The sequence below is a fragment of the Cyprinodon variegatus genome, unplaced genomic scaffold (assembly GCF_000732505.1).
Source record: "Cyprinodon variegatus isolate N-32 unplaced genomic scaffold, C_variegatus-1.0 Scaffold857, whole genome shotgun sequence".
NCBI classification, from domain to species: Eukaryota; Metazoa; Chordata; class Actinopteri; order Cyprinodontiformes; family Cyprinodontidae; genus Cyprinodon; species Cyprinodon variegatus.
In genome coordinates this window covers 198,578-217,232 of record NW_015151310.1, presented here as the reverse complement: position 1 = coordinate 217,232, position 18,655 = coordinate 198,578, and the positions used below count along the sequence as shown (strand labels likewise).

The 18,655-nt window shown below is 34.8% G+C and overlaps 1 protein-coding gene across 1 annotated transcript in view; it reads left to right on the top strand.

The window, feature by feature from the left end:
- thsd7b (thrombospondin type 1 domain containing 7B) overlaps positions 1 to 18,655 on the top strand; it is a gene marked incomplete at its 5' end in the record, with an annotated part of 157,412 nt that overhangs the window by 118,402 nt on the left and 20,355 nt on the right. The window contains 4 exons of the mRNA XM_015397359.1: positions 2,244 to 2,377; positions 3,561 to 3,717; positions 15,065 to 15,209; positions 16,918 to 17,033. Coding sequence (XP_015252845.1) covers positions 2,244 to 2,377; positions 3,561 to 3,717; positions 15,065 to 15,209; positions 16,918 to 17,033 — 552 coding nt within the window. The remainder of the gene's footprint in view (positions 1 to 2,243; positions 2,378 to 3,560; positions 3,718 to 15,064; positions 15,210 to 16,917; positions 17,034 to 18,655) is intronic.

The following is an 18,655-nucleotide window of genomic DNA, read 5'->3' as shown; positions in this document are numbered from 1 at the left end:
GCTATTTTCGTCATCCTCCATAAACTGTTTTGTAATTATTTTTGAGTTGACTGACTTTGGACACGTTTTTTGTTTTAAAGAATCCTGTTTTAAAATGACTTATACTGCAAAATGCTTGGAAAATATATAAAGGCTGGTTTGTCTATATTTTTTGGGTCTTAATTATAATGATGATTGCCCTATGATACTGGATTCATTAAGGGAATTGCCGTACTTTTTAAAAAAAAGCTTTTTTTTTCATAATTCAGACTTTAAAGGACAGTAAATAGTTAAAGAAAGAGCTTTTCTTTTTTCAAAAAAAAAAAATTTCCCAGATTTTTCCAACCTGTCTATCTATCTGCAGTAGTAGTAAAGAAAGTGGAAGTACGGAAGTTGCCAGTTTTCCCAGCAGGGGCATCTGCAGGGACAGATGGGAGATGATGACGGTGTGTAATAGGCATCTGTGTGGCCCCAGGGAAGGGAATACTCGACACTCATTCCCACTCTCAAGTCTGAGCACACAAACACTCACACGCATTTAGTGACACACATTACAGCTTGTCATAGCTTTTCCCACAAACTGTCCTCAAGAGCGTACCTTTTACTGTGGTAGACAGTTACATAGATTGAGAGTAAACATGTGTTTTTTTAGAGGAACATTTTGCTAGCTGCTAGATTCATCAGCTGAGTGGGGAGAAGTGAATGAGCTGAAAATCCGGCAAATTACATCCTTGGCTGGAGGGGTTGTTGCCATGGTCATTGCCATTTCACACACACCATGCTGTTTCTCTATGTCCTACATAGGTTTTTTTTCAGTGTGGACAAAATAGTTTGTATCCCTTTCTTGCTGCTGCAGAATGTTAAGTATACTTAGCTCTGACGCACAGTCGAGATTCTTTGTATAGAGCCTCTCTCGTCTGTTGACTTTTGTATCTAAAAGGCTTTTACATTTTGTTTGGCATTTCTTTTCACTTATTTACACTTTAAATGTCACAAATAAAATGGGCTTCTTTCTGTTTTTTGCCTACAACAAACCATAAAGGGGAAAAAAAACTCAAAAAAGGAAGCTGTTAGCACATATTGTATAAACTTAGACTTTAAAAGAACTAGCTTTCCGAAATGAAAAGAGTTTAATTATTCCTGACATTCTTCCTTGTAGAATAGGCTTTATATAGCGTCAGTAGAGTGTAGGTCAGCATCAGCAGGGAGGTGCACATGGTTTCACTGCAGATGTCTCCCACAGAGTAGCAAAAAGACCCCTGACTGAATAGCACACAGATGGCATAAGCTACTTAAGTTGCAGAAAATTAAACTAAAATTTTGAGGAGTTCATGATTAATTTATTTTGCTTTCTGCAAACAAAAAAAATATTAAATGGAAGAGAAAAGTGAACTCAAATATAATGAAGATTGTTTTAATCATGTTAAAATATATTTATTTCTTATTTTGTATATCTGCTTATCAAATTTAGGACCCACTTAGTTAGCACTGCAAGCCAGCAGTCAGCTAGCATACAACCATACAGTGCAATGTAAAAAATTCCAGAGAAAATTAATACCAGCCCCCCTAGGAAATGCACAAAGTTATATGATTACAATTAATTTCAGTAATTATAAAATAACCGTAATCAAATAAGCCATTATACAGTATAGTGATATACACAAGTATATTCATGATGATATAAGTGTCAGTTTCTGAAGTAAAAACTAATAATTGAATAACATGTCTATAGTATAGTGATAGAATTTAATCTAATCTAAAAGAAATTTTGTGTCTCTGAAATTTTGAAGTATAAATAAAAATGTATAATTAGTTTTTAAGATGTACTCTTTATTTACAATAACATTTGAGGAAGTTAAATCCAACCCCCTAACAAAAAAGTTTGACTGACACAGACCTTTTTTTTTTTTATATAACATTTTAAAGTTGACAGTCATGATGGACAGAAGTAAGACAGGATGCAGAACTTTGTTATATAGATGGCTTAGGATAGTTAGGTCATTCTTTAGGTAGCGGGAAATGATCGCTGTTAAAATCAAGAACATATATGTCATGAATTATTCCACAAATATGGTTTGAAGTATTTCTGCAAGTTACCTGTATATAATGCCAGTGCCTGATGTATGTTTATGTTTTCTAGCAACTGGTTTGTAAGCATGTTTTGATGCTGCATTTTTGGTTCTATTTTTTATGTATTTCTCCTTTATTCTGCTCACATATACTGTGTTGTTTGTGTGTGTCTGCTTGCCTATGCATGCATGTAGGTGTATGAGGCTGTGCCATGCCAGAATGAATACAGCCAGTACGAATGGCAGATCGAACCCTGGTCCATTTGCACAATCAACACTGTGGATGACCTGCCAGCCTGCGGGGAGGGAGTCCAGAGTCGGAAGATCAGGTCAGTAAGTGGATTCGGGTTGGCAAACCATTTGCTTCACTTGGCAGTATACAACAGTAGAAACAGGGTTGGCAAGAAAACTGTAGCCAGTTCACACTAAGGGGAAACATTCACGACAAGCTAATGCCTCACAATGAATGTTGATAGATAGTTTGTACTTTGTTTTTCTTTTTTATGGCGGTCAAATAGCATCAGAGACAATGGGGAATTGAATTAAGTATACTGTAAAGATCGATTGTTTAGCTATAGGCTAAATGGCATAAAGCAAACTTGAGCTGAGTACATTTAACATTTGCATGTAAAAAAAAAAAAACAGCATTCCATACATGCCTTATAAAATATAAATTCTGTTTGAGCCTTCTTGAACCTTTTTAACCATTATATTGCTCTAAAACCACAAACCTCTGTATTTTATTACGATTTTATGTATTAGACCAACATACATTATTTTGATATAGAACGAGAACGATGGCACATCTATCACAAACAGAAAACTGAAATCTTTGGCACACATCTGCAGTTACTTTGCTGAGTCAATACTTGTTAGAAATAAATGTTAATTATTTGCAAAATTTAGTACTTGCAGCTCAGTCAGATTGGATTAATAGCATCTGTGAACAAGAATATGTAATACTTGCCATAGGTTCTTAATTGAATTTCGATCTGAAACTCAACATGGATGCTTGAACACAACGTGATTTGATGTAAACACCTCATCTGTAGCTCTGCTTGGGTGTTTATTGTGTGAAGTTGTGTTCATATCATGTTTACAAAGAGGGTAACTTGTATACAGGTACATAAGTAGCAATATACCCAAACATGTCCTTTCACATGGCAAACAGCAAAAATCAACTGATTGGTTATTAATTCAATGTTTCAGTAAATGTATCTTTTTCCATCTAGTGAAAATGTATTATTTAATATCTGTGTTAGTCTAACACAGTTTCATATACTGTAAAAAAGAAAGGAATCTGTTGACCCGTGCTTTAATTATGATAAAGAAACACATAGAGAAAGCTCAAAGGACTAATATGAACTAGACTCTTAGGAAACGCTAGCTTCATATTTTAGCAATCCATGTGAAAATCTTCAAAATGAGTCTGTATATTCCAAGTGGGACGGAGTTACAGTATAACAACCTCCTGAGACTTGTTCTGAAGGTGCTTCTGGTGTTTTTCTCTAGGTGTGTGATGAAGGGAACAGCTAGTCGGGAAGATGCCAGCATAGACGTCAGTCTGTGTGATCAGGAGGAAATGCCTCCCAGGGCCCAAGTTTGCTATTTAGCCTGTCCTAATGACTGTGTAGTGGCAGCCTGGGGAGCATGGAGCAACTGTCCTCCGGTAAGAAACAAAATTTTTTAACTTTCTTTCCTTTGACACATTGTGTTCTGTAGTATGATGTAGAGAGATTTTTGCTAAAATGTTTTGCCACTAATATATGGCATAAACAAATAAGTAAATAAACAAATATACACACAAACAAACAATAATTAAATAAATAGCAGGATAGTGGAAAATTTTTACTATGGATAAATAAAAAAAACAAAAGCATTTTGGAATAAAGTTTAAAGAAAATAGAGCTTTGGATATCAAAGAAGAAACTGTAGTTTAAGATACATGTCTTACGTTTTTGGAATCAGAAATACCCTATGAACAAAATGTCTGTTTTTACATGGAAGTAAATTGGTGATGGTGCTACATATAAACAAGCAAATGCATAGTTCACATAAATAAATATGAAAATATAAAAATTTATGCAAATGCAAGCTGTTTAAGAATAGCATAATGACAGTGGCAATATCATGGCAATTTAATAAAATTAGATTATATATTATTTATATACACATTATGTATATACACACTTAGATGTTTGTTTTTTCTTCTTGTGTTCTTTCTTTGTTTTGTTTTCCTCCAACATTGTCAGAAGAGGAACTGGGTCTTGTTAATGAGGCTACTAGCTGATGGTTAGAAGCCGTTTTTTTTGTGATTGACAGTAGCCTCCTGGCTCCTGCCAAAGGGGAGAGTCTAACACAGTATGTGTTAATGGTGGCAGTGGTCATCAACAAACTTTTCTGCTTACCTCTTGGTTCCTGAGATGTGCAATTCAGGAACAGTAGGGCATTTCTAGACAATCACCCTCTCTGCAACACGAAATATATCCTGCACCTTTGTCCCTGATGATGGGAGCACCAAAAGAGATGATGATGGAGTAAAGTGTTTACTTAATAAGCAGAAGTGCACCATCATTGTCTTTGTCCATCTCCACTGTTTGAAGAGTGGTGAGCTCCAGACTGTTCTGGCTACAGCAGTTCAATAGATGAATCTCCCACCTATAGGATGGCCCAGTGAGGGTGGTGTCACCTACAAACTTCAGGAGCTTGATAATGCTCCTGAAGTCAGGACCATCAGCTCGTTGCTGATGGTCCTGAAATCCAAGATCTATTTACCCAGCTTCATATAGGGCAGGGGTAGGCAACCTCATTCTTTGTGTGCCGCTTCTGCATGTATCCCTTTTTAAACACACCAGAAATAAATTACTGGGTAATGGCAAGGCCTCTGCTAAAATTACCGACATGTCAAGAAGGTAATTTGGCCATTAGTTTCAGGGGTGTTGGAGCAGGGATGCATGCAAAACCTGCAGGACAGTGACGTCGAGGAATAAGGTTACCTACGCCTGATGTAGGGCTTTGTGTCTACCAGGAAGTCTGTGATCTACCTGCAGGTGGAGTGAGGGAAACTCAACTGGAAGAGCTTAAGTCTACAAACAGGTTCCTGACATTGGTTGCTGGGAAGTCAGAGTGATGTAGGAGGCAGTGAAAAGCCAAATGAATAATTTCACATGAAAACTAACTAGGTTCAAGCCTCACTTCTGAAAACACGGTCCTCCGCCATAATACCCTTAGCCTCAAACATTATTCTTCACACTACCCACACTATGCTTTGGATTGTGTATACATAAGTGGATTGTGATGGAAGGCTTGGGTGCAATTTCTTGGCTTCAGAAACACATTGAAAGACATTCTCTGGGCAATGATGTTAAATTATTTTACCCTATATGAAGTTTGGATATCTGTAGCTAGTCACTCGGCAGAAGGAAATGGCCCATGCAAATGGTGGCCATGTTGAGGGGGATTTACAAAAGTTATTCTGGCTGTTCTATTTATCTGAGAAAACTGTTTGTGCTACTGGGAAGCAGCATGGCTCAGAAAGAAAGATGAGCTATGAAGAAAATAAGTTGGAGGTTATATTATGATTGATCATATGATAATCTGATAATAAAAAAAGGTTCTAATAAATAGTCATAATGTACTTTACATTAAAATATCTCAATCTACCACATAACAAGGACAAATCTACTAACATGTAAAAGCTAAAAGTTAGAGTTAAAAGACTAGATATAAATCATAAAATCTGGAAAATTTGACTCTTTCTGACAACCAGTCCAGATAGCAGCTGTCAGACTTACAGCTGTGACTTACAGCAAAGCTTTAAACAGCTGTGTTTATCTTCATCCACCCCTGAAAACCCCTACCTGATGCAAAGCATTGCAAACCAATGTAAGGTGATATTGATTAAATAAAACATAACTATCCTATCAATAAAGAAACATTGAGGGAGAGGAAAGATAAAATAAAAATCTATCTTGCCCACAAGATTGGCGTGTTCATTTTTAGGCAAGTGTGAAATGTTTTTAACTCTTCTTCACACTTTTATGTGTCTTTACAGGTTCTATTTTGGATTCTTGAACTTTGGTTGCTGTTAAAAATCAGTTTTCTTTGTTTGCTATGCTGCAATACTTAAGTTCCGTTCCAAGTCTATTTCATTTTACTGAAATGAATAAAGATTGTTTGCATCACACTGCATTATTCTATCCTAAATATAAATATTCCCCCTATTAACATTATCCAACTATGGTCACTTCTCTCCAAATATGTTCATATTCACACAAATATTCTCTTCCTCATCTGCCAGTGAAGCTGAGGCTACAATGACCACAGAGCGTTTTGTTTTTAAATTTGCAACCAACATTTAGTTTTGCTGAATACAGACACAAAAACAGCACCTTTTACAGGTTTAATAGATTACTGTGTGTATGGTAAGGAATTAAATGTGCATATACTCCTCTCAGCTGTTTGTATCTTCTATTGATCAGTGTATGTTCTCCATACTCATAAAGGCAAAGGAACTGCACTACTTTGCTTTTGTCACAGATGCAATTCTACTTAGCTAGTTAGTAGATCAGCTTTACGCATGCCATCAAGTTTATGCCCAATTTTATGCAAACAAACCTTTCTAAAAATCATATCCTTTGTGCCCCTCATCAACAGACTGGTTTTACATGGCCTAACCACTCTAAGTCTTTGTGTATGGGTAGGTGTCGATGGACAGGGCCATGGTGGATGGGGGTGGGCATATGTAAGGGAGAGGTAAGAGTAGATTTGGTGCTGGAGGCTAGATATAATTAAATAATTATTTTTATAATAGAGAATAAAAATAATGTAGGGAAGGAAGTAGCTGTGCTGGTCCTGGCAAGAGTTAGTATTATGTTAGTATGTATACTATGTAAATGCATTGTCCCCTCTAAATAAATCATTATAAATGGCGGAGGTGTTATCGGTCATGATAGCTGTTACAGTACAATACCATGCTGACCACAAAGATTGTACATCTGGACTTATTTGACAGAAGCTGTTCTCTATGTTGCAATAAGATCCTGAAAACAAACTTTTTCTTTTTTTTTTCTAAAATTTATACAAAGTTACTGTCAAGTATTTGTGGATATGGTTATATGTGTTTGTATGTATGTTGAAATATTCCTAGCTGAAAGATCTTAGATTGTTATTTAAAACAGCTGCAACAATAATAAAAGTACTCTTATGTTTTTGTACTAATTACTTCATCTCACATTTATTTTTTATCACCTTTCTGTATGTATTTTTTCGTCCTTCCAGATATAATTACTGCTGAATATAATTTAACACTTGTTTATGTCCTTTATAGGTCTGTTCCATTTCAGAAATAAAACTTTTGTTATTTGTTCAACCAAGAAGTCACATTTTAACACTAATTCCAAAATATTTGGTGAAAATGATTGGTGTTTCCATTTTCTATTGAAAGTTTGGCCCCAGGCTTTAACACATTACAACTTGTTCCCCAGTGTTGTAGCCACAGGCTAGTGGTTACACGGACATGTTTTAATGTTATAGGTTTTCTGTCAGAAATAGCAGTTCACTGAACTGGAACATTGGAGTAAGAGAGAGAACAGAATAAAAGGAAAAAAGCAAGAGAGATCACTTAATTAATCTGTTAGGTTTCTTTTCTTCTCTTTTTTTTTGGTCTGGCAGACATGTTATCATATTCAGACTTTCCTTCTGAAATGTTTAATAGCACCATAAAACATGAGAAATATGCTATAATCTGTCCAGAAATATAATTACCCAGAGCAGTTTGCACCGGATAAAAATAATGTTGGATTAATTAAAGTTATTAAAACATGATCATGGAAAAAATATATATTTACTAATGTGTTAGTGTTTTTCAGCTGCTTTGCTTTTGGTACAGTTTAAAAAGTTTTTGGTTCAGACTTTTGGGTAGTTTTTTGTACATTCGCCAATAGTAGGAAGACATACTCAAACCTGAATAAATGTAAGAAAAATAAGAGAAATTGAGGGGTAAACCAGACTTAAATTTATTTTTTATTTATTACCAAAAGAAAAACATTTCTGAAAAAATGTTTCATAGGCAAACTTTTTTAGTGTGCAGTCTAAGACGATGAAAAGTTGAGGCTCTTCAACTTACTGGGAAGGTTTTAAATTAAATAGAATTAGCAAGCTGCTCTGTTTGCATATGTTATTTGAAATGTCATCCACATTGTTTTAAGCTAAAAGATGCTGTTAATGGTTTGAGATTTATAACAGTTCATGATTTGGTTGATTAATTACTTTAACTTATTTTACCAAACCGGGCAAGGTGCTAAAATATAAAATGTTTACTGTGTTTATATGTGTCACAGTTTCGTGTGCTGCCATACGATGACTCATGTTTAAATTCGTCTGGAATTTTTCACTACTGAAAGATGAAAAAATTTACACTGAGAATAAGAACTTTAAAAGTATAAATGTAATGAGAAAGAATAAATATCATCCACCGCTAGGGTATTGGTAATGAAGAAAATGCATGTTTTTTTCCCCATTAAGTCTCAAACTAAATCCTTCAAAAATTGGTGTAATTCAGCAAAAAAAATGTTTACAAGTACCTAAGCAATTGTGGTTGAATCCAAATGAGACCTGCAGTATCCTGCACATCTATCCACACTCTTTAAAATAAGTTTTAAAGTAAATAGTGTGAATACTAGATAAAACCATTAACATCTCAGTCTTTTATATCTCATTTACCACCCTATTCACCCTACTTGGTGCCAAAATAAACATTGATCATTGTATAGTTCTGCTTTTCACAGCATTGGTTGTTCTAAGCTTATTTATGATTCCAGATACTGTAAATATTTTTTGAGGATATATGGATTAGACTGAAAATAATATAACCAAAGGGATATGTATAATCCAGGTGTGTCCACTAATTTGTATCATAGGTGTTTACTATCTTGTAATCAGTCAGTGTGCCTACATAGAGGTCTACAGCTATTTGATGACATAAGCTGTGTTTGAATTAAGTAGCTGCATCCTCCCAAGGACAGATTTGTTGGCCAGTTAGGTCAGTGCATCACTGTGGCCCCTTCAGATTTGGTTGGGGGTACAGGTTTGTTGTATCCTCCATTCCCCTGGGTATCCCGTGATGCATTGAGAGTCCAAGCAAGGCGGCTGCTCCGCTTAAAGGAAAAAGTGAAATGGCAAAGAACAGTGGTGAATATTTAGTTTAATATAAAACAAATATGTGAATAATTCTGTCTTAAATTAAAATAAATAGTTAATTAAAATTGTTACACAGTCAGATATGCTGTGGGTATTGATTTTATCTCTCCCTTTGCAAATGGGTTTGCTTGACATTGCTTGACATTTGCGGGGACTACAAATCTGATATCTGCGACACAGCCACCACAATCGAACACATCCACACCCTACATGGACCAGAGGAAGCAAAGAAAAGCATTGTCTAAGTAAATTTAACACTAAACTATAGACAAACAAGCATTTTGATGTTCCTGTTACTACAGCTGCACATATTATTCAGAAATACAAGATCCATGGGTCTGTAGCCGACCTCCCTGAATGTTGCCACAGGAGGAAATTTGATGACAAATTGAAGAGTCAGATAATACGACTGGCAACAAAAGAACCCAGGAAAACTTCTAAATACATGGTAAAGACAAAGGTGAACTTCAAGCTCGACAAACGTCATTTGAACCAAACTGGTCTTAATGGGAGATGGACTTAATGTGAGATGACCAAGGAGGACACCATTGTTGAACACAAATTAGAAAAAACAGAATGCCAGACTGAAATTCGCCAAACTACATTTTGACAAGCCATAAAGCTTCTAGGAGAATGTTCTATGGACAGAAGAGATACAATTTGAACTTTTGCCTTTTTTGATAAAAAATGAAGCATATTAACAAAAGAACACGGTCCCTACTGTGAAACATGGAGGGGGCTCTGTTATATCCTGGGGCGGCTTTGGTTTATCTGGCATAGGATGTCTTGAATCTTTATTAGGGTGCAATGACATCTTAGACTATCCAAGGATTCTAGAGAGAGGTGTGCTACCCAGTGTTAGCAATGCCATCCAGACTGAATTGCACAGAGTATAATTCAGTCTAGTACATAGCTGCTGACTTTGACAAGATTTGGCTAGACCAATCACAAAGCAGGAGGCAGGACTTCACGGTTCATGACTTTCAATGGCAGCATTAAATATAATGCCTTTCTGCTAGCATAACAAGCTGCCGACCGCAACAAAGCAATGTGGAAATGAAGATTAAGAATGTACCCGAGAGCACACTTTATATCCTCTAAATTTTTAGGCAAAACTGCAAATATCTTTCACTGGATATTTTCATTGACTACGAAAATACAAGAACAGAGCATGTCACTTGGAGTTTTTGCATCATATCCTTAGTTATCCGATTGGTTCTAACCTGATGAGGCTGACCTTGTTTGTCTCACCTTTGAAATCAAGCTTTACCAGGCCTTTACCAGACTGATATGCAGTGTATGCGTCATATTAGTCTGGCGGTCCAGGCTAGCCCAGTGTCAGAAAGCTTGGTCACAGTCGCAGGTCAAGATAAAAACCCTAAAGAATGGCTAAGAGGAAAACAGTGGACTATTTAGAAGTGGCCCTCTATGAGCCTTGCCCCACATGCGATTGATCATCTTTGGAAGGAGATGAAACATCCCTTCTGGAAAAGGCATCCTTCAAACCTGAAACCAGTGGAGCAGTTTGCTCATAAGCATGGACCAAAATACCTGCTGAGAGCAGAAGTATCAAATAAAATATTAAATTAAGGGTGCCGTTTTTTTTTTGTTTTTTTTTCCAGGCTTGTTTCACTGTTTTATAAGATACATTTATTTAATAATTCTATTGAAGCATGGTTGAAGAGCAATGTTTGAATTTCATTTGTTCATTTTCATATAATATTTTCATTATTACTTTTTTCAGATTTAAATTATGTATATTACCTTTGCGGTTTTTCTTTTATTAAATAATGGATACCCACAATTCTGTCCATCTGTCAACTTACTTTGCTTTCTAGAAAATCTTACGGATACCAATACGGGTGTCAAAATGAATTTATAAGATGTTAATTCTATAGATCTAAAGCAACTGGTTTGCCAGAGGTTTTGTTCCTGTTTAGGTTAAGCCCTGGGAATAATACTTTTTTCACATTGATTTTTCGTGCACAGTTTAAAGGTAAAGTGGAGGATTTTTTGCGAATTTTTGAAAAGAACCGCTCTCTCCACTTTAAAAAAAAAGTGCACATGCACAACCATGAATCTGCTCCCGAGAGGGAACACATATTAAACGCGTGCAAGAGAATTCACAAGCCCATTTCTCCTGGTGCACGCTCTGTTTACAAGTTGCTGTCTGCATCGCTCATACAAGCTCATACAAGCTCTATGTCAGTCTCACCACCGGTAAGTGAAAATGGGGACCAGCACGTAGGATGGCCTTACGTAAACGTACCACCAGAATGATTGGCAATTAGGAGGGCCACTTATCTTGATGATACACCAGGAAAAAGAACATCATCCACTATACCTTTAAGACAACAAGCAAAATTAGCTGAGAATCTTAACAGTTTCATTAAGAATGAAACTGTGTACATATACAAATTAGATCTTTTTTTATCAGTTTATTGGGTGAAAAAATCCATTCCAACCACATTTATTTAATGGCTGGAATGGATGGATTTCACCATGTTATTGAACATTACAGGATATATCATATGTGTGAGTGTGATGCTGTATGGCATAGCTAACACCACATAAATAGAACAATGATTCTAGCTGATTTATGAGCCTCACTCAATAGTACTCTCATTAACAGCGGACATTGACTGAGGTGCGTGTAGTCATGCATCAGGTGCAGAGGGACAGAGGCTGTTTAGAGCAGGCTTTTATCTATTTACCCTCTAATCAGAACCTCAGATTCGATCCGCATATCCTCCTCCTCTGGCAATGGACTGATATGTTCTCCTAATGTAGCAGTAATTTATTATATCATGCTACTACTTCCCCGCTTCCCCAGGGTAGGTCTCTGTGGTGCTATGACAATTGCTCACCAGGTAATTATCAAGCTCACACTCATCTTGCTCCAAAGGTCTGAGAGGGGGAAATTTTAATGTATTATTCTACAGCTCAATACCAGTGACATTCACACTTAAACTTTGAAACATATTGATTGGTATAATTTAATCAGAGGTGCTATTTTTAAAATAACTTTAGTATAGTATTAGATTAGTATAGGATATTACAAAATCAATGTTTGTATTTAATTAGTTTTTTACTGAGTCACTGACAAAAATAAATTAAGGCATCCTAAAAAAAAATAAAAATAAAAAACAGTACACAGATTCCATCAGTTTTGAGAGATGAAAAACAATGATGTGCTTTAGATTTAATGAGGAAAGATAAGGGCAGACTATTAAATCATTGTTCTTTATAAGGAAATGATCAAACATTGTGGTCTAACTGGATTTACTTTAGTTCTGTAAAAGGAAACAGATTTTCTTGTATTTTAAATTGCTCTTCACTGTTTTGAGTCACGTATATTTTTTTTCCTTCTTTAGATTATTTATTTAATACCAACCCATTATTTACCATCACCATCCACACCCACCTCCACTGCTATAAGCTGGTCTAAGATGTAAATAGTCAGCCAATGTGATGTAACAAGAATAACAGAAACTCCCTTGATTGATAGGACATGAAGGATCTCCAAAAAAGCATAACACTTTTATGATGATGTTTTTAATTGTGTGTTATCATGGTGGTGCTGTATCAGGGTCCTGTGTGGAGCATTTAGAAACATTTGACACTGATGGAACTGTATTAATGAGTTGATGCCAGCCAAACTTGGTGTCATATTTCAGTACTGTAAGCCCATCACTTCCAATTCATGTAAGAATGGGTGTGGTTTCTATGCACATTAACATGCTGCACATTTCTCATTAAAATCATTGGAATTACACTTTATTCACTTTTTTAGATGGATGCAAAGCACACCTTTTCTCTTATTATGAAAGAAGGAAGTGCAGAGGAGATTCTACACAGAAAACCTTTCATCTGATTCGTCTTATGCTACTGATAATGTGATTTTAAAAGCTGACAGATTAATTATTAATGCTAAAGCATTAGCACCAGTTTGTAGGAAGAGGAGATTTTTTTTCTGTACTGCTGCTAAATTTATACCGGAAGCTCAAAAACCTTCCCTATATTGAGCAAAGCTGGGACAAGGTCATGAACACCATCAGGTTCCCACCAAATACCCATGGCATTAGCACTGGTTGTTGTAGAATTTTTGTATTTTCCAATCCATTTACACTGAAATAGGTTGCATACTAAAGTGTGTAGCAGCAGTCTCATCCAGTAAAGGGATGAGATTTTCCTTTTAATAAAATTCTATAAAAGAAGGATTAGGTTTTTTTGAAATGAGGTTAAAGCATTTGCACAAAACTCATGATTAGTTATGAAGTTTAGAGAAAATGCTGCAACAATAATCTTGTTGCAGAAAAACTGTCAGAGTAACTGAGGTCAACACATTATCTCTAAGAACTATTTCTCTGTAAATAATCATAAATAAATAAATAAATACATAATTGATTTGAAATATACACTTGAAAAATGATCTAGAAATAAGAAAAAAATTCTTAAATTAAGTGTATTTACCCTTGATTTGAGTAGATAAATGAGATAGTTTGCCAATGGAACCAGTATTTTTACTCTTAAAATAAGATAATATTATTTAAATTAGACAATGCAATTGTGTTTTCTTATTTTAAGTGTAAATTATCTTGTTCCATTGGCAAAATGTATCTTTTATCTCCTCAATTCAAGAACAAATTTACTTATTTTAAGAAAAAAATGATTTATCAAGATTTTGATTTTTTTGCAGTGTATCTGCCAAATACAAATATTATGACAGTTAAAAGGTTTATAGAATTTTTATCAAATAAACTATTACTTCATGAGACTCGTGAAATATGTGATAGATATATACTCCCCTTTTGTTTTGACTTATAAATTAGCTTTTAACTCCAGAACCAATTAATTTTTGTGACAAACTTTGAAAAACATGAAAAACTGTAGAACTACATCTCAACTGTAACTACTGAGATATTGGATCTCAATGAGACAGGCTCTGTAAATAAATGTGACATGAAAAGAATGAGAACCTTGAGCATACAATGTAGTTATAACTGCTTTAGAAAATATTGCAACAGAGAGATAGCAAAAAAAAAACATTTGATTTACTTTACAATATGATATTGTGGCAATTATTTTTCTTGTCTATTGAAAAAGTCCTATTTGGATTGAATGTGCTTTTGTTTACTTTTAAAATTCACAAGCGCCTTTTTGTTATCAAGCTACTTAGATCTCAGTTTCACTTGACTTTGTAGCAGGGTTCATTTTCTTTTTAAATATATTATAATAGATTTCTTCTGAAAAATAAGAATGTATTTTGAGCAGCACTACAATGGAATGTCATGTCAAGAACTTTTAAATTATCTCCACAACAACAAAAAAATATATATTAACATGTATTATGCTGTGTCCTTAGAATACCTCTTTAAAAGATTAGCTGTATCTTCAGCCTTGAGAATGGCAGTAGGAAATGTATTCACAATGTCTGTATAAAATGATGGATCAGGGGGATTTACTGCTAATGTCTAAGACAAATTACCATAAAAATAAATTAAACTTAAGGCAGTAAGGTGCAGTGGTGATAGGATGAATTTATAATTCATTCCTTCACGCAGTTCTCTATACCCACTAATCTGAGAGTAACAGCAGTAAATGTTCTGTTATGCAGGTTTAGAGCATGTTAAGAAATTTGAAAAAGCATATTCACTTAAATTTTAGAATTATTCTATAAGACATCTGTGCAAAATTTGAGTCAGTGGGTCAGAAATATACACACACTGGGCAGGTTCAAATCCAGTTGTCTTTATCCTTCAATCCTTGTCTCTCAAACTAAGCACATTTTTTTTGGTGGTGTGATTGTTCTGCAGCAGTGCGACCCTGGCAGTGAAAGGAACAGAACCAGACACATCCTCCGCCTTCCTGCCTCAGAGAAAGCAGCCTGTCCAGAGCTGGTTCAGTCAGAACCTTGTCTTTTAAACAGCACCTGCTTCACTTACCAATACAAAGTCTCAGGTATGGGCATCTAACACACTGTTTTAATGTTATGTTAGATAAAGAGGCAAATATTTAAGGATCGAGGGAAAAAAAAGCCAGTTTTGTCATTGGTTCATAATCATATATGTCTCATGTGTAGAGCAGCTACATTAAAAAAGGCATGCCACATGTGTCTTTATTTTCTCTATAGATCAAAGGTTTTGTCTCTGAAAACATAATTTGCATTTCTAGCCTTTTGTGTTTAGCTCCTAAGCAATACCTGTTTTAACAGCCACGTTCTGTATATATCCTCTTAAATTCCAGCTGAGCTGCTGCTATTTTTCTTAAATCTTCATCAGCGTCACAGTGGCTGACTAAAACTAAATTATGTTAGTAGGTACAGTTCATTTCATGGAAAAAATCTTATGTGCATTGCTTTTCAGTATCATTGAAAGTATTTAGCTTTAAATAACTGGTGCTCTGGCATAGCCTTCTTATGCAGCTGAGATGCCCACATGTATCACACATGCAACTGAAACCAGATATCTTCCATGCAAAGGACAAATTAAGCCATTTTTCTGTCTGACACTGAATCTTTCCAGTTTTAGGTCTGTTAGGATTGCCTAAATTGTTTCAGTGTCAGAAAAATGATGCAGAGATTTTTTTTAGACTTTTTTTAAACTCCAAACCTAAAATACTGTATGTTTGCTATACCTTTAAACTTTCTCCCCCTTATGATTCAAAATATGGAACAGAGACACGAATTAAACTTAAGTCTACTTACAAATTATATTCAGCAATGTTTATATACTATGTTGTATTAACTTTGGTGACAACAAAAAGCCAACGTTGTTACGTCAAAAGCTAACGTCAGTTAAACGTTAAGTTTGTAACATTAATCTGACATCATTTAGTTGCTGTCAAGTTGTGTTGGTGAGTTACCAATATCCAACATCTGCTCAACATTGAGTACTAATGTTCAATTAAGAAAGGATTTTACATAAATCCATCTTACATTTTCATATCATAATCCAATGGTAATCCAACGTTGGGCTCCCACATTGTTTCAGTGTTACTTTAATGTCAAGTGCCTGCTACATAGCAAGTTAAAAGTTATCTTAGTAATCCTAACTGACTTTAAACCAAAACGGTTTCAATTTTAAATATTTTAAAGATGATTAAAAATAACCCCATGTTATTAGTTTTACACTGTATTTGAGTTAGGTTTTAACTATATGCGCTATTACTACCGACTCAATAGAAGTGCTATGCAAGAGTACCAGCAATATTCCACTTGTTAGGGATTAATCTCATGCCAATCTCATGCAAATTGAATCTGTCTTTTCAATCAGTTGTTTTTTAACAAATGGTATCAAAAATAATGTGTTTGAGTCTGCCTTTTTTAACAAAAAGCTGTCTCTTCACTCACTGTATTCTGTAAAGCTCAGACTGGTCTGTTGATTAAGAAACTGAGATTGCGAGGCAATCTGTCAGGGTTCTTTAAAATACAGCACCTCTCTATGAAGCATTGTAAAAATGTGCTATATGGGCATATTAGTCACTGAGGGGTGGGGGGGTGAATTGAATGTAAATGCAAAGATGTAAAAAAAAATACTGTCACTATCTTTTAATGTTTACTCACATTCTTTCATCAATTTTGTCCCCCCCCCCCCCAATCCTTTCCTAAGTCTGTACTGCAAAAATAAAACAAAAAAGTCATGCACATGTAACAATGTTTTGTTTGTAGACTGGAGTACCTGCCGGCTGAGTGAAAATGCCATCTGTGGTCAGGGTTACCGGTCGCGTCTGCTGGACTGTGTGCGGAGTGATGGTAAAACTGTGGAGTTGCAGAAGTGCCAACAGGTAATGGCCCTATAAAGATAGAGAGGCCTTAAATAAAAAGCCTGCAGAGGAAAGCAGTTTGAGCTTATTGTTGGCGGATGTTTAATCTTCACTTATTCTCCTTGATACAGACACACAAGGGCTTTACCAGGGGCTTTGTTTTAATTGCAAGTATATCCCAATTCACATTTTATATCTGCTTAAAAATTTAAACCCATCCAGATTATAAGAGAATGAAATACTAATGAATTTGTTATATTTACTTATTAAGAAGGATGTCTTTGTGTTAAACAGAAGAAATCTTGTGTTCCTCCATTTCAGTGAGGGGTTATTGATGGTTAATGCAGGGCTTACTCTGCTGCAATAGTTTATAGTATATTGAAAGGCTTGTCGCTTCATGCTTAACTGCTAATGTTGCCTCTAATCTTGAAACCAATGTTTCAATAAGCAGTTTACCACTAGGTCAACAGAGCTTAATGGTATTGTGTTATCTCAATTGTGCGAAGACAAATAGTGTTTTTGGGATGCTGCAATAAAGGGAAAAGCAGATGTTTCCTCTGCAAAATTGAAAAGATGCAGCAAATATGTTGAGATATCTAAGAAAATGCATTAAACTAAATAATGCATAATCATCTGATGATTTTTTACTTTTAGAATTCAGACTTAATTTGAGTACGGTATGTTAAGTTAGTGGGGGAAATAATTTTAATTTTAAGAAATAACTTTCATAACCCCCTTATTCCATTTAATTCAGCATATTTAAAAATTTGACAACAACTTTTTCATATGTAATATAAAAAAATTTTTACACAAGCAGAGTTTGTATAGGAACTGGACAGAGGGCCATATTCTTTTACGAAATGGCCTAAAGATTATTTTGTATGTTTATCTATGTTTATGTTTCCAAAATACAGAGGGAACATTCATGCCTACATTTTTCATACACTTTGCTGATTTATTTATTTATTTATTTATTTATTTATTTATTTATTTATTTATTTATTTATTTATTTATTTCCTTTGAGCTAATATGTTTATTTCAGATTGGAAATAAGAAAGACAAGATCTATGTAAAAAGGGATAAGAAACCAAAATAATTAAACTGTTTTGCATAGTGGCATGTTGAAAAGTATCTACCCTCTTCTAAATAATCATTCAGAATCACTTTTATTGGCATTTCTGCAATCAAACCCTTTATATATTTTCTAACCCGGAATATGCATTAATGATTTTTCTTAAGTGATGAGCTGCAAGTCTCTGATGCTGGAGGGCTCCCCTGCCATCATCTTGGTCTTTAGCTCCAACCACAGACTTTCTATCAGATTTAGAATGGGACATTGGCTGAGCCACCCTCCTTTTTAGGTGAAATTAAAATGCAGTAAAATTTAAAGATCACTTAAAATATAAATCTTATTAATATAAATAAAACTCAGTTTAACTCTAAGAAGATTGTGGGAAAGGTAATTAGATCTCTGTAACTTGAATGTTACTAGTATAGCAAAAACTGGCATACTGTTATCACAAAGTCTCCTTAGTAACCATTAAATGTTGTCTACATGCTAACTGGTTGTGATAAAGCCAGAATATATATATATATATATATATATATATATATATATATATATATATATATATATATATAT